We start from the raw sequence: 12,124 nt of genomic DNA, 5'->3' as shown, positions 1-12,124 counted from the left end.
TTCTCCTCCCAAGTGGCCCAGCGTGAGATGAATATATCCATGGCCGCTTGACAGGCTCTGGCCAAAATGAACAGCAGAAACACCACGATGACCATCAATGGAGCATTCATAGCCCGAAAATAGGCCTTGTAGGTGGCAAAGGAGACGGCCCCCTGCTCTTGATGTTCGGCAAAGGCTTCGTCGTTGGGATCGTCGGGATTGGCTCCATCTACACTTAGCTGCTTGGATGTACGATCCACTTGACTCAGGACCCGTTTAACTTGGACTTTATCTGCTTCAATTGCCTCCAGATCCAGAGCAGCATGTTGACTTATGATATCTTTGAGTTGCTCATAGGAACCCTGCTGGGTTAGCCTACCCGACTCCATCAGGAGCAAATGGTCGACATCCTTTAGCAGCTGCACATGATGCGTGACCAGAATCCGCATTTTACCATGGAGCAGACGATAAAAACACTTGTCCATTAGCAACTTACCCACCTGGGCATCAACGGCAGCTAAGGGATCATCAAAGATGTAGATATCCGCCTGTCTATACACAGCTCGAGCCAAACTGATGCGGGCCTTTTGACCACCACTAAGACTGATCCCGCGCTCACCCACTATGGTAGCATCTCCATGTGGCAATAGGGACAAATCCCGCTCCAATTGGCAGGCATGCAAAACTGCTCGGTAGCGTTCCTCATCGAAGGTCTCTACAAATAAAATATTCTCCCTAATGCTGGCCTGGAATACCCAAGGCTGTTGCGCAACATAACTGATCCTTCCATGTATCTCCACACGTCCGTCAAGTAGCTCCAGTTCACCCAATATGGCATGAAGCAGGGTAGTCTTACCCGATCCCACATTGCCAACAATGCCAACAAATTGATCCGCTTTGATGGCAAAGCTAATGCTCTCAAGGTGACAACGACGACGTTGCTGAACAGAAGCTTTATCCCAACTGGCGCTGACTGCAGCAAAGCTAAGGGATTTCACCTCACTTTTGGTGCAATGACGACGTCCATAAGGTGATGGTTTCTCCACATCCGAGTCCAGTTTGAGGCCAGGATTATCCCGACAACAACCTTCCGTAGATGGTTTCTCCGTTTGCTTCAGGAATTCCACAACACGACGAGCACTGACCAAAGTCTGGGCCCAAGTGGTTACAGCCAAGGGCCAAAAATGGAGCAACGAATCATTGAGAAGACTATAATACGAGGAGAGTATGAAGACCTTGCGGGCCGTGACCACTTCTCCCGTATACACATAGGCAATCAGACTGAGGAAAAGTGAAATCTTGGATATCATATTGGTGCACTGGAGTCCCGCATAGATGCTGACGGAACCCCGTATGGCTCGCACTTCCGATTTCCTCACCTCGGCTATGAGGCGGCCAAAGGATTTCTCCCAAGCATACATTTTGATCACCTGAATGGCACTTATAATCTCGCTCATCCGCTTAACCCTCTCATCACGATGCTCCGCCGAGAGGGAACGGAAATGTGTGGCCGCCTTAGCTGCCCAGGCCTGAAGGGGAATGAGCAATACAATGAATGCGATTCCTATAATTGCTGTCCAGTCGACTGTCACAAACATTATATAACCGAATATCACAGCCTCCACTGGACCCTTCCACAGATCGTGAAAGAAGTAAAAGGTCAAATCAAACTGCGGCAGGTCAATGGACATTACGGAAATGGCCAAAGCTCCCAGGCTCTCACCACTGCTCACAGAGGCCCGCAAACATTTCCTATAGACCAGACCAGCGAACGCCAGACGTATTCTTGTGCCCAGCGCAAATACATAGAACATAAACGGATGGAACACCAGTGAGGTCACCAAAGAGCAGAGCACAATTCCCATGGCATAGAGATAGGCGCTCTCTTTGCTTATGCTCGTCTGACCCTGGGAAAAGTATGAGATCAATCCTCCCAACAACAGAGGTTGAAAGGCGCTAAAAATGGCAAGAGAAATAATAAATCTACTGTCCAATTTATCAGAATTTCCATCTCACTCACTGTATGGCTATTTCTAGTGCGGAATATAGGACACAAATTGGAACAAATTGCCAGCCAAATACTTTAAATATTAAATGCAGCACATTGGGTTTCTTGCGTTGTCTCTCCCTCTCCCAATGCGGTTGTAAATCCTCGGCCAGAGATTCACTATCGAAACTGGGCAAATGTTCGTACAATTCATTTGCATCCAATTGGTCATGACGTCCCTTACGGAACATCGAACGCATCCAGCTACAAAAAAAAAAATCAATGTGATTAGAACTGTCAATTACCAGGGCCAATATCTTATCAATATTTGTAGTAGTCAGTCCTATCAAATACACTCTAGACACAAAGCTTAAAGATGACACCACATAATTCTGGTTCCATTAAACGTGACCAGGGACAGGTCATTGGGAAAAACTATAAAATATTGGTCGTAAATCATTTATTGCAGAGGATAACTAACAATTAGCTCGAATCAAAGGAAGAAGATCTAGAAATTCTATGGACTATAATTTAAAATTTATCTATCCTATGCCGAATCTATATCGCGGGAACCAAAAACTCCGAAGATATTAGCTTTCGGGATCATAATGCAAATTAAAAGATCACTTTCCTATGTCAAACATGAATGAAAAGCAGTAAAAAACGATTCGCAAGATATTGATTTTATTTAGAACTGTTGACATAAGTTTTTTGGTTATTCCTCCGTTTTTGAGATTGTATTTTCGGCATTTTCTAACCGTATTTTAAAAAATTTAATATTTATTAAATGGCAATTAAGTAAATTTACAAATTATTTCAAACTACAATCAATTGGGTATTTAAAAAACTTAATTTCAACCCCATTTTAAAAAAAAATCGTGATATATAAAATAGTCACGATATTTTGCAAAAATTGGCAGAAAATTTAGTTGTCGAGATTTGAAAGACATTATTCGATTTTGAATATAAAGACCTGAATTTTTCACAATTTCCAAAAATTAACTAAAATAGCTTTTTAAAATTAAGGTTTATTGGAATATAAACAACAAAATATTCCAATTAACCTTAATTTTATAAAGCTATTTTAGTTAATTTTTGGATATTATCAAAAATTCAGTTGGCATTTTTTGTCTCACTTGAAAAGATCACTTGATAATTAGAGTAATTTTTATTGTGATTGAAAATGGAATTTGAAAGCGTTAAAATCGTTTAAAATTTGCAAAAGTTACAAATTCTTAAAGTTAAGAGTTTTTACAAAATTTTGAGAAAATCCGTAGCATTTGCTAATTTGGCATTCGGTTAATCCGACACTTTGTAGAACCTCACTAACATTAAAATTATACGGGTTGTTTAGGAACGATTTTAATCCGCGTAAAATTCGGATATGAAAAGCAAGGATATGATTTCAAATAATAACAACTTTAAAAATATATCCAATTATTTCATCACCTATTTAAAAACTGTCTTAAAATAGTATCTGTCTTTGATTTGTATCTTTTCTTCAAATATAATCACTAATCAGTAGTACTATTTTTATAAACACTTAATCGTTGTTTGTCATTGACCATGGTCAATACTGGATTTATCTCTAGATCACTTTCTTTGCGGGTATTAAACTTCACCTTCATAAACGACCCTTTTAGAGTAACTCACACAAAAAACCATTTTGATAGAAAATTTGCCTTTAAAAACGGATTTGGTAGACGTTTAACGTTTTCTTTTTTATACGACGAATTCATGTTGCTGCTCCATGCCACGAAAAACTCACAACGAATGAGCCAAAAACTACGTATGCGGTAGCTTTTAAGTGTCTGGGCCCAGTTGATAGTATTTACTTAAAGAGTCCACCATCTTATACGGCTTTTGCACTAGGCACCCACTGATAAAGACATCAGTCCAAATGTTAGCCGAGCCGAGCAAACAAAACGATTGGTTACGAGATAGACTTGATAAGAGAGATATTGAACTATGGTAAACGTAATCTATAGCTGGAGTGGCCTGCAATACAATTGTGAATGATTGTCGGCCATTATTGCAATTACTTGAGCCATTATAAGTCTTGAAAGATTTCCGGTTCAATCGTCCTTACAAACTTTAAATAGTTGCATACTATTTTAGTTTCTTATCGGGTAGACACGCTTGTTACGCATTCACGTCATAGACGTCCGACTATTTTTGGATCCCATTGAGAAATCTAGCCATGTTTAGATAAGATTGACCATTTAATGTTTAGTCATAAGTAATGTGAGTGATATTTGGTTTTGGTAGATTGACATAGCACAGCCATTGGGCAAGGCAGCAATTAATTGTTTAATAGATATTAATTTTATATATATAAATAATAATTGGAATGCTAAAACAAAGAGAACAACACATAATAATCCATTGACTAACATAAAATACATAAATTGTGGAGCATAATACATATAATAAATTGGTTTTAAATTGATTTTACACATATTCTAAGGCAAAGAATGCAAATTGTGAAGCGTATAGAGCTCATCTGTGCGATCGTATGCTATGCGAGTATATTGCAACATAGCTGGAAGCTTCTCTATGGCTTTTGGAACATCATCACATACACGCCGCAAAAGATCTCCTCTTGTGGGCATGGCATACATGGCCAGGGCAGCTCCTTTTCTAATTAGAAACGGATGATGCTTACCCAATGTATCATCATACGCCGATTTGCATACATCATGGGTTTTGTCCACATCCATGATACCCTGAACACGATCCAGAAACTCATAGACAAACTCTAAGAGAGACGGAGAGAAAAAGATAAGGAATGAGCTTCAAGAGTGACACTTAAAAAAACAATCTTATCTAACCCAGGCCACGATGCAATCTCAGAAGCGTGCGACTCCCAGATACGTAACCCTTTTTCTTAAGTAAATTATTATCCTTTTCATGGAGCAGCATGGCCTTAATACTCTCAAATGGTTTCTCCTCATCCGTGTCCGTTCGTCTAAGATCGTATAGAATGTCAATTTTGGTACGCACATCGCTACTGACAAAGCTGAAAACGCTTCCCATAAGTTGGAAGAATTTCATTATCTCCTCATAGGCAGCCAAGTAGGCATCCAAGAGCACATCGTCCCCATCTAGAAGGCTGCTTTCAAAGAGCTCGGCAACTTTCTCGATGTCAAAACAATCAAGAACAGGGGATGAAATCACATCAGTGGTCAAGTTCCCGTTGGACATTGTTATCCTTTTTCTTTTTTGTTTATTCTCTTTTTTGTTATGCCTTTTTACTGTTCCTTTCCTTTATTTATTCCTTTTCTTTGTTATTGTTCTTTTGCTTCGCCAATGCCAATTCGCCCTCAAGAAATTCGCACCGCAGTTACGAATTCGCCCACTTATTTGGCGGCACCGAGCAATAAATCCGCCCGAAAAAATCGATAAAATATCGATGCTGCCATCGATGAATTTTGCAACACTAATGTCGATGTAGATTTTTTTTTAGATTTTGGAAATTTCCCGAAATTATTAAAAAAGCTGGACGTGAGACGTTCATTAAGCACAAACGTCAACATATTTGCAAGCACAAACACACAAAAATAGTCATGGCAGACGATTGGGGTGAGTAGTGCTTTGTGGCACATTCATTGGGAACGGGAACACGCGGGTGCGTCATCAAAAACCTGGCAAATCCGAGACATCAAAAATAAACGTGGGCGCTGCGCATGTGGCGATTGAGCCCCTAAAAACCACCTCCTTTGTTACCAGGAACAAGGTAACGATCGACTTCAAAACTTATGTATAGTCATCCCCGTGAAAGATCCAAAGTGGACAGGGTACCTGCCCAAGCCAACCTTGATGTATATTTTTAGACTGTCCAACTAACCAATAAAATTGTTGTCTATTTTTTTGCTGGCAGAGTCCGCAGCAGACAGTGAAGTTGTCATACTACCAAATGCAGCCAACAATATAAACAAGTGGGAGGGTGAGGATGACGATGAGGATGTCAAGGTAAGTACCTAAAGATGCTAAACAAATACCTTTCCATTTCCCAACAGTCAGCATAAATATTATTATTGTTGTTGTTTTTTGGTTAATGCTGTTGGTCGAAACGAGTTTTGCTTTGCATTCGTTTAATTGATTTCACTTTCACATATTGCACACGTGTTAACTTTTTGTATATTGTATTTTGTTTGCATCATTTTTGTTTTTCTAGGAAAGCTGGGAGGATGAGGAGGAGAAAAAGGACGAAGAGAAGCCCACAAAAACAGAAGTGCCAGTCAAACCTAAGCCAACCAGAGCTCTTAAAGCCAAACTAGAAGAAGAGGAGGTAAACCACAATTTGGGGATAAATAATGAAATTTCAACAATTTACTTAAATTTTTAGCGACTCCGAGAAGCAGAGGAAGAGAAACGTCTAGCGAATTTAACGCCCGAAGAGAAATTTGCCGAAAAACTGCGTGTAAAGAAAATGCAAGAGGAATCCGATATGAAACACACCTTGGACACATTTGGTGTGACGAGTATAAGCGGTGGACTGGAGTCTTTTAATCCGGAAAGTAAAGAGGAATTTAAGGAATTCGGTGACACGCTTAGCTGGAAAGTAGCACAATTCAAGGAATCGCCACATTTTCCACAATTTGTTGAGGATCTAGTGCGTAGCATATGTGTGAATTGTAAGTACTAATTACACACTCCATCCAGAGTGTATGTGTGCGATTCTCGTAATCTCTCTAATCTGTTTCACTTGATAGTGAGTGCTGCTGACATTAAAAAGGTCAAAATAAATGTGGAGCTCTTACATTCGGAAAAACTTAAATTGGAAAAGGCAAACACCAAGAAACCCATTGGCAAGGGCAAGGGCAAAGTGTCACTGCGCACTGAAAATGATGTATGACAATGTCTCATGTCCTTTCAAGAATTAACTCAATTAATTCATTGTATGTACTTTTTTTTTCTAGGATATTGATGGCTACCAAAAGTATGGCAATGATTTTACAGACGATTACGATGACTTTATGTGAATAGAAGATTCCCACATATATATGTATGCATATATAACGTATATATCTTCTTAAATATTGAAATACAAAAAAAAAAGTTGCTTGTTGAAAAAAAAAAAAGTTCTTTGTGTTAAAAGAAACTGCGCAGGAATTTAAATCCTTTGTTGACCTATGTAAGCATAATTGATAAATATATATGTATACATAATTATATATGTATATACGACCACATACACACACACCTTTACATATAAATAGAAATCAATGTCCATATATGTATGTATGCATATGGCAAAAAATAGTCGTCAAGTCAAGCAATCAAGAAACCTCAACGAACATTTTGAAAAACCAACTACAGAATATTTAGGTACATATAATTAATTAAATTATGGAGCAAAAACAAATACCAAACACGAAAAATATATAAAAACAAAACAAAAAAAAAAACATTCTGAATGGCTTCTTGTAAAATTTACTTTTGTAAAAAAAAAAACAAAACACAAAATTATAAGACGATATTAAACAAGAAAAACATATAATTATTGTGTAAAAATAAAAGAAAGACACTTTTTTATTATTCGCGGACTCCATGAAGAAGACATTGACTGAGCCCAAAAGGCTGATTCATCCCAATAGATTGATTCGCACAAACGGACAGTCGGACTTGGCTATATCCAGGGACGAATTCGCTTCTTCTCATATTCTTATTATTATTGGAAGGCCTGGTTTTTAAAAATTAAGCGACCTAGGACTTTGACCTAATGTCTGCTTCTCTGCGCTAGATTGCCCTATTGTAGTGACTAACTTACTCGGACAAACTTACTACAGACCATCTATGTGCTATACTATCTATATCAATCCACAAAATTCAGAAGCCATTGTTCCACAACATTCCTGCCATTGCGCTTTATTCGATCAGGTGAGTCAATGTCACTTGATCAGAGATCTCAAATCGATTTCCTAAAAACCCAAATAGAAGGCAACTTGTCGCGAATTACCGACAACTGTTGGCGGAATCATATCACTTTCTTTGGAAAAGAAGAGTGGGGATCGGCCGTTTTCTTCACCAGAATCAGCCTGGTCTTGAGATTTAGACCGAACTGGAGTCGTCGCTGTCATGGAAAGATTTTGTAAACCGAGTAGGAAGTCCAAACTAGTTTACATAAATTCATATATCAACTTGTAGATACCCTCTAGCTCGCAGGTAATGTAACTAGTTCGATCAAGGCCAATCAGCAAGTAGTACAGGGTATTCATTGTATACGAAAACCAATTGTTGAATGACAACTGTTTGCTTTTTTTTAGGGGTCTTTGTTTTGCCGCGCCAAATAGATAAACTTTTATCATTTTCTCGATAAATAATCGATTTTTATCGCGAAATCCCGATATGCATATAAAAAAAGCGCCATAATTAAAAAATGTTAATTTTGCGAATGCATCTCGGCAGAAACTTCAAATGTGGGGAGTCATGAGTGTAGGGCAATGGGAAATTAAATATGCACCAATTGCCAAAAAAGCAGAGGGACGCAACAAGGTTGGACTTGGCGACGTTGGGAAATGAAAAAGACGTATAATAGAGAAAGATATCATGAGTGACATTCACTGATATAAATTATAGGGAGCATACCTACATGAAAGCTGTAGATATTCTTTTAATTAGGAGTTGAGCATCTGTTTCGTAATGGGTCTTGTTTTAATTTTTATAAAAACTTGAATTTGTAAGTTGAAGCTTTCGCGCCTCACATTGCAAATAATGGTGGGACGGACAAAATACTGGGAGTCGGTAAAAAAATACTCTCCAAATTGGCATCTCTGTTGTTTTGTGGTTAAATTGCCCAGCACTAAAGTAAGCCAACGCGTGCTTCTTATTGTTTATTATTTATTAATTTTTTATAATGGCAAATAACTTTAATAAATTCCGCCAAGGTGAGTGATCAAAATTTGCAAAGCTTCTATTAGAGCTAATCAGTAAATTATTGCAGACGCAGTCAAAAGAGAGTTACCGAACTCTGATGATGAGGAAGAAGCGGCGCAATTGGCGGAGGATGGGGATATTTGTGAAAATGTGGTAACAGAGTTCCCATTTCAATTTAATCTTAAAGATGAGGTTGCGATATCCCTGCAACAGGATTATGTGCTTAGTTTGGGTGCGGATACACTGTTCACACGCCTGGCCGTAGGTCTATCAAACAATGCGGTACAAATTCATGATATTAATCCGGCCGGGTCATCCATTTCGAATCACTACAATCTGATGGATAATGGCGAGGGCAGTAAGGTGTCCATATGCGGTTTGCGTTTCCTTGACGATACTCCAAATCTGCTCCTGGTGGGCTCCACAGATGGCCCGGTGCGTCTGTTCGACTTGCGTACATCCGCGGAACAGGCCAGATATGAGTACAAGACACAGTCCTTTGACGTGCCCGAATCCATAACCAGTTTCGATTCTAATGCCAACGGAAGGATTATTTGCTGCGGGACGGAGCAGTACATGAGTAACACCTTTCTCCTGTTCTTCGATGTAAGGACACGCAAGCAGATGGGTGCCTTCTTTGAGAGTCATGAGAAAGATGTGACCAGCGTGCGGTTCCACAAGAGTAATCCAGATCTCTTGTGCTCGGGCAGTGTTGATGGGCTGATTAATATATTCGATATTAAAGAGCCGGATGAGGATGAAGCCCTACAAAATACCATCAATACAGAGAGTAGCGTCTATCGTTTAAATTGGCATAAGAATGTCTATGAGAAGGATATCATCTCGTGCATCACATCAACTAACGATTTCAAGAGCTATGAATGCGGGGAGGGTGACGAGGTCGCGTCCTTTGAACGCCCCGAAATAGTGACAGGCATAAGGCGTAAAAATCCCGCAAATTTCAACTTGATCAACGCCCACAATATGACGGATAACAGTATATTCCTTCTTGCCGGCACGAACCATAAAGAAGGGTAGGTCAAAACTTTATAAATTAAATGTGTTTGTCTCTAATTCATCTACTTTTAATAGGGAAATTCTGCGCTCCGTTGGTGTCATGAAGAACAAACTCCAGCCTTTGGCCAATTTCACCGGCAATAAGCAAATTGTTCGAGATAGTTTGTTTGATGCAAAACGTAATATTTTATTCACCGGCGGCGAATGCGGTTTTATTACTCTCTGGACAAGCGATACGGTGCCTGAAACGATCAAAACCAGTGGCAAGATGAAGGTCAAAACAAAGTCAAATAAAAGGACACCATACTAAGAAAAAAGTTATTTGAATTTGGAATATACCAAAACATGTTGGAAATTGAAAGGATTACGAAGTTCCTTTATAAAGCTTAAAGATGCCGTGATGTTGTATTACAGAAGTTATACATTTTATAAAATATGATGAATATTACATATTTCAAACTGAATTTGTTAATGTTATCGCATCCCAACGAATAATAAATTAAATATTAAAATTAAGTTACCTCAATTTTGAAACTGTGCTACCGGGAAACAAATTCTAAATACATTTACAAATTGTTGCATACTTCTATGCTCAACTACTGAGGTTATGACTCGAGAGGGCGACAGCGGACCAAATGTAGATAGCTATCTACACGAAAAAGAACTCAGAGGCGGCATAAGAAAAACAAAAATTTCAAAAATATATTTAAATTATAATTTTATTAGACTGCTGCTACCCTTTATTAAGCTTGAAAATCAAAGTAAATTAAATTGATTAAGAAAAAAAACATTATAAAGAATAAAATAAAGGCAAAAATAATGAAGATACAAGAAAAAATGAATAAATTAGAATTGCAGGTTATGTGACATTCCTCTTTATACATAAATTTTTGAGCCATTTAACTAATAACAGATATAGTCAGGCTCAATTCAAGCAAAATATATAAATTAAAGCTCAAAATGTCAAAAATAATGAAACAAAAAGAAACCAACCATCAATTTCAAAATAATTGTGCTTATTTATTATAATCTCTCTATTAAACTTGTAATGCTTTCATAATATACAAACAATTGAGACCCAATTTACCTACTTAGGTCAGATCAATGTGAGTTCTGCTTAGTAAAAAATTAACACATCCTTAAGCAGCATCCTGTGCTGCATTTATGTTTTCCTTTTTCCTCTATCTCTCTCTCTCTCTCTGTATCTCTCCCGCTGTAGTTTCTTTTAGAGCGTAACTCAATTAGTCCTGCAGTGGGCATTTCAAATGCCATGCCCACAAATCGCCTAATCCAACTGCCACTGACCCGTTTCTGTTGCTGTTGCCTTCTTTTTCTCTTGGCTAAATGTTGACAAATACAACACCTACGATACAAATAAAATTGCTACAGAAGTCCCACCTAAAAATATCAAAAACCAACCATCAATTTCTTGGATAGGCCTAACCGGAACGACTTAATTTTCACAAATTTACGCCAAGTCCATCGAGTGAGTGCTCCGTTGCCGTTGCCGTTGCCAGTGCCGCCACCGTTGAGAGATGGTCGTCGTCCTGCAGCGCACAGGACTCTCAATCTATACGCTCGGACAAAAACCGCCACTCACCGTGGCTAATTGCTGAATGAATAAAAACTGGTCACTGGGCACTGTGAAGAATTCCATCGAAATGGACCAAAAACTGGTAGTTGACTAGACCGAGCCATGCCGAGCAACCAAAATATTATGGTGTTCCCCGCTGTTCCAGCGCAGTCGGAGCACAAATTTGCTGCGGTAAGAAGATGCTGTTTGTGGGTCTATTGCTTCTTCTCTTCGTCTCTCTCTCTGCCTTTGGCGGCATATTCTACACATATTCAGTGGTCCTGTCGTCGTTGTTTTCTTATGATTTGACATATCTGTTGGCAGGACGCTTGACCCTGAACCGAACTACACACAGGGATGAGCTGAGATGTTTTGGGTGTTCCACTTTGATGTGATTCGTCAATGTGGTAGACTACTGGCTACCGACAGGCCCAAAGATACCGAGTGGTTCTGCTGTGCTCTGTGGCTTTCCAGCGGTGTTTGTTGGCGAATCTGTTTCGGTGTCCGAAGGTCACCATCGGTGCCGCCGCCTGTTGGGTCTCATACCGCAATACGCTGTATTTATAGTAAACGTAAAAGATTGATTTTCCATTTTGTGGTGGCTTCCCGCTAACAAACCATGTCCACAAATCCAAAGAAGACTTTATTCTAAGATTGAGGTTCGACTTGCAAATAATGAAAGGCAGATT

At 39.0% G+C, this 12,124-nt stretch overlaps 4 protein-coding genes across 4 annotated transcripts; 2 read left to right on the top strand and 2 right to left on the bottom strand.

Moving 5' to 3' along the window:
* Window positions 1-2: 2 nt before the first annotated feature.
* LOC124459997 (ATP-binding cassette sub-family C member 4-like) lies at window positions 3-2,721 on the bottom strand (the record flags this gene model as incomplete). Its single annotated transcript, XM_047009974.1, has 2 exons — window positions 2,000-2,721; window positions 3-1,935 (listed from the first exon to the last, which is right to left on the bottom strand). Coding segments are annotated over exons 1-2 (2,160 nt in total), but the record flags the coding sequence as incomplete, so codon positions are not given.
* Window positions 2,722-4,169: 1,448 nt separating this feature from the next.
* Window positions 4,170-5,339, bottom strand: LOC6639985 (ceramide-1-phosphate transfer protein). The gene is made up of 2 exons (XM_002062897.4): window positions 4,798-5,339; window positions 4,170-4,724 (listed from the first exon to the last, which is right to left on the bottom strand). Exons 1-2 carry the CDS (start codon window positions 5,168-5,170, stop codon window positions 4,429-4,431), a joined length of 669 nt encoding a protein of 222 aa, XP_002062933.1. The 5' UTR covers window positions 5,171-5,339; the 3' UTR covers window positions 4,170-4,428.
* An 86-nt stretch (window positions 5,340-5,425) lies between these two features.
* LOC6640598 (eukaryotic translation initiation factor 3 subunit J) lies at window positions 5,426-7,316 on the top strand. Its single transcript, XM_002062898.4, has 6 exons — window positions 5,426-5,548; window positions 5,847-5,938; window positions 6,144-6,257; window positions 6,315-6,603; window positions 6,682-6,818; window positions 6,889-7,316. Exons 1-6 carry the CDS (start codon window positions 5,533-5,535, stop codon window positions 6,949-6,951), a joined length of 711 nt encoding a protein of 236 aa, XP_002062934.1. The 5' UTR covers window positions 5,426-5,532; the 3' UTR covers window positions 6,952-7,316.
* A 1,434-nt stretch (window positions 7,317-8,750) lies between these two features.
* On the top strand, window positions 8,751-10,378 carry LOC6640429 (WD repeat-containing protein 89). Its single transcript, XM_002062899.3, has 3 exons — window positions 8,751-8,856; window positions 8,913-9,879; window positions 9,938-10,378. Exons 1-3 carry the CDS (start codon window positions 8,826-8,828, stop codon window positions 10,170-10,172), a joined length of 1,233 nt encoding a protein of 410 aa, XP_002062935.1. The 5' UTR covers window positions 8,751-8,825; the 3' UTR covers window positions 10,173-10,378.
* Window positions 10,379-12,124: the final 1,746 nt, after the last annotated feature.

This window comes from Drosophila willistoni (genome assembly GCF_018902025.1).
Source record: "Drosophila willistoni isolate 14030-0811.24 chromosome 2L unlocalized genomic scaffold, UCI_dwil_1.1 Seg196, whole genome shotgun sequence".
NCBI classification, from domain to species: Eukaryota; Metazoa; Arthropoda; class Insecta; order Diptera; family Drosophilidae; genus Drosophila; species Drosophila willistoni.
This window is presented reverse-complemented; position numbering and strand designations above follow the sequence as displayed.

Coding starts and splice junctions, on each gene's coding strand:
- LOC6639985 (XM_002062897.4), bottom strand. CDS start 5,170: ATGTCCAACGGGAACTTGACCACTGATGTGATTTCATCCCCTGTTCTT. Junction 4,725..4,797: donor GAGATTGCATCGTGGCCTGG/GTTAGATAAGAT, acceptor CGTCTCTCTTAG/AGTTTGTCTATGAGTTTCTG.
- LOC6640598 (XM_002062898.4), top strand. Junction 5,939..6,143: donor ATGACGATGAGGATGTCAAG/GTAAGTACCTAA, acceptor TTGTTTTTCTAG/GAAAGCTGGGAGGATGAGGA. Junction 6,604..6,681: donor GCGTAGCATATGTGTGAATT/GTAAGTACTAAT, acceptor TTCACTTGATAG/TGAGTGCTGCTGACATTAAA.
- LOC6640429 (XM_002062899.3), top strand. CDS start 8,826: ATGGCAAATAACTTTAATAAATTCCGCCAAG. Junction 8,857..8,912: donor CTTTAATAAATTCCGCCAAG/GTGAGTGATCAA, acceptor AAATTATTGCAG/ACGCAGTCAAAAGAGAGTTA. Junction 9,880..9,937: donor GGCACGAACCATAAAGAAGG/GTAGGTCAAAAC, acceptor TACTTTTAATAG/GGAAATTCTGCGCTCCGTTG.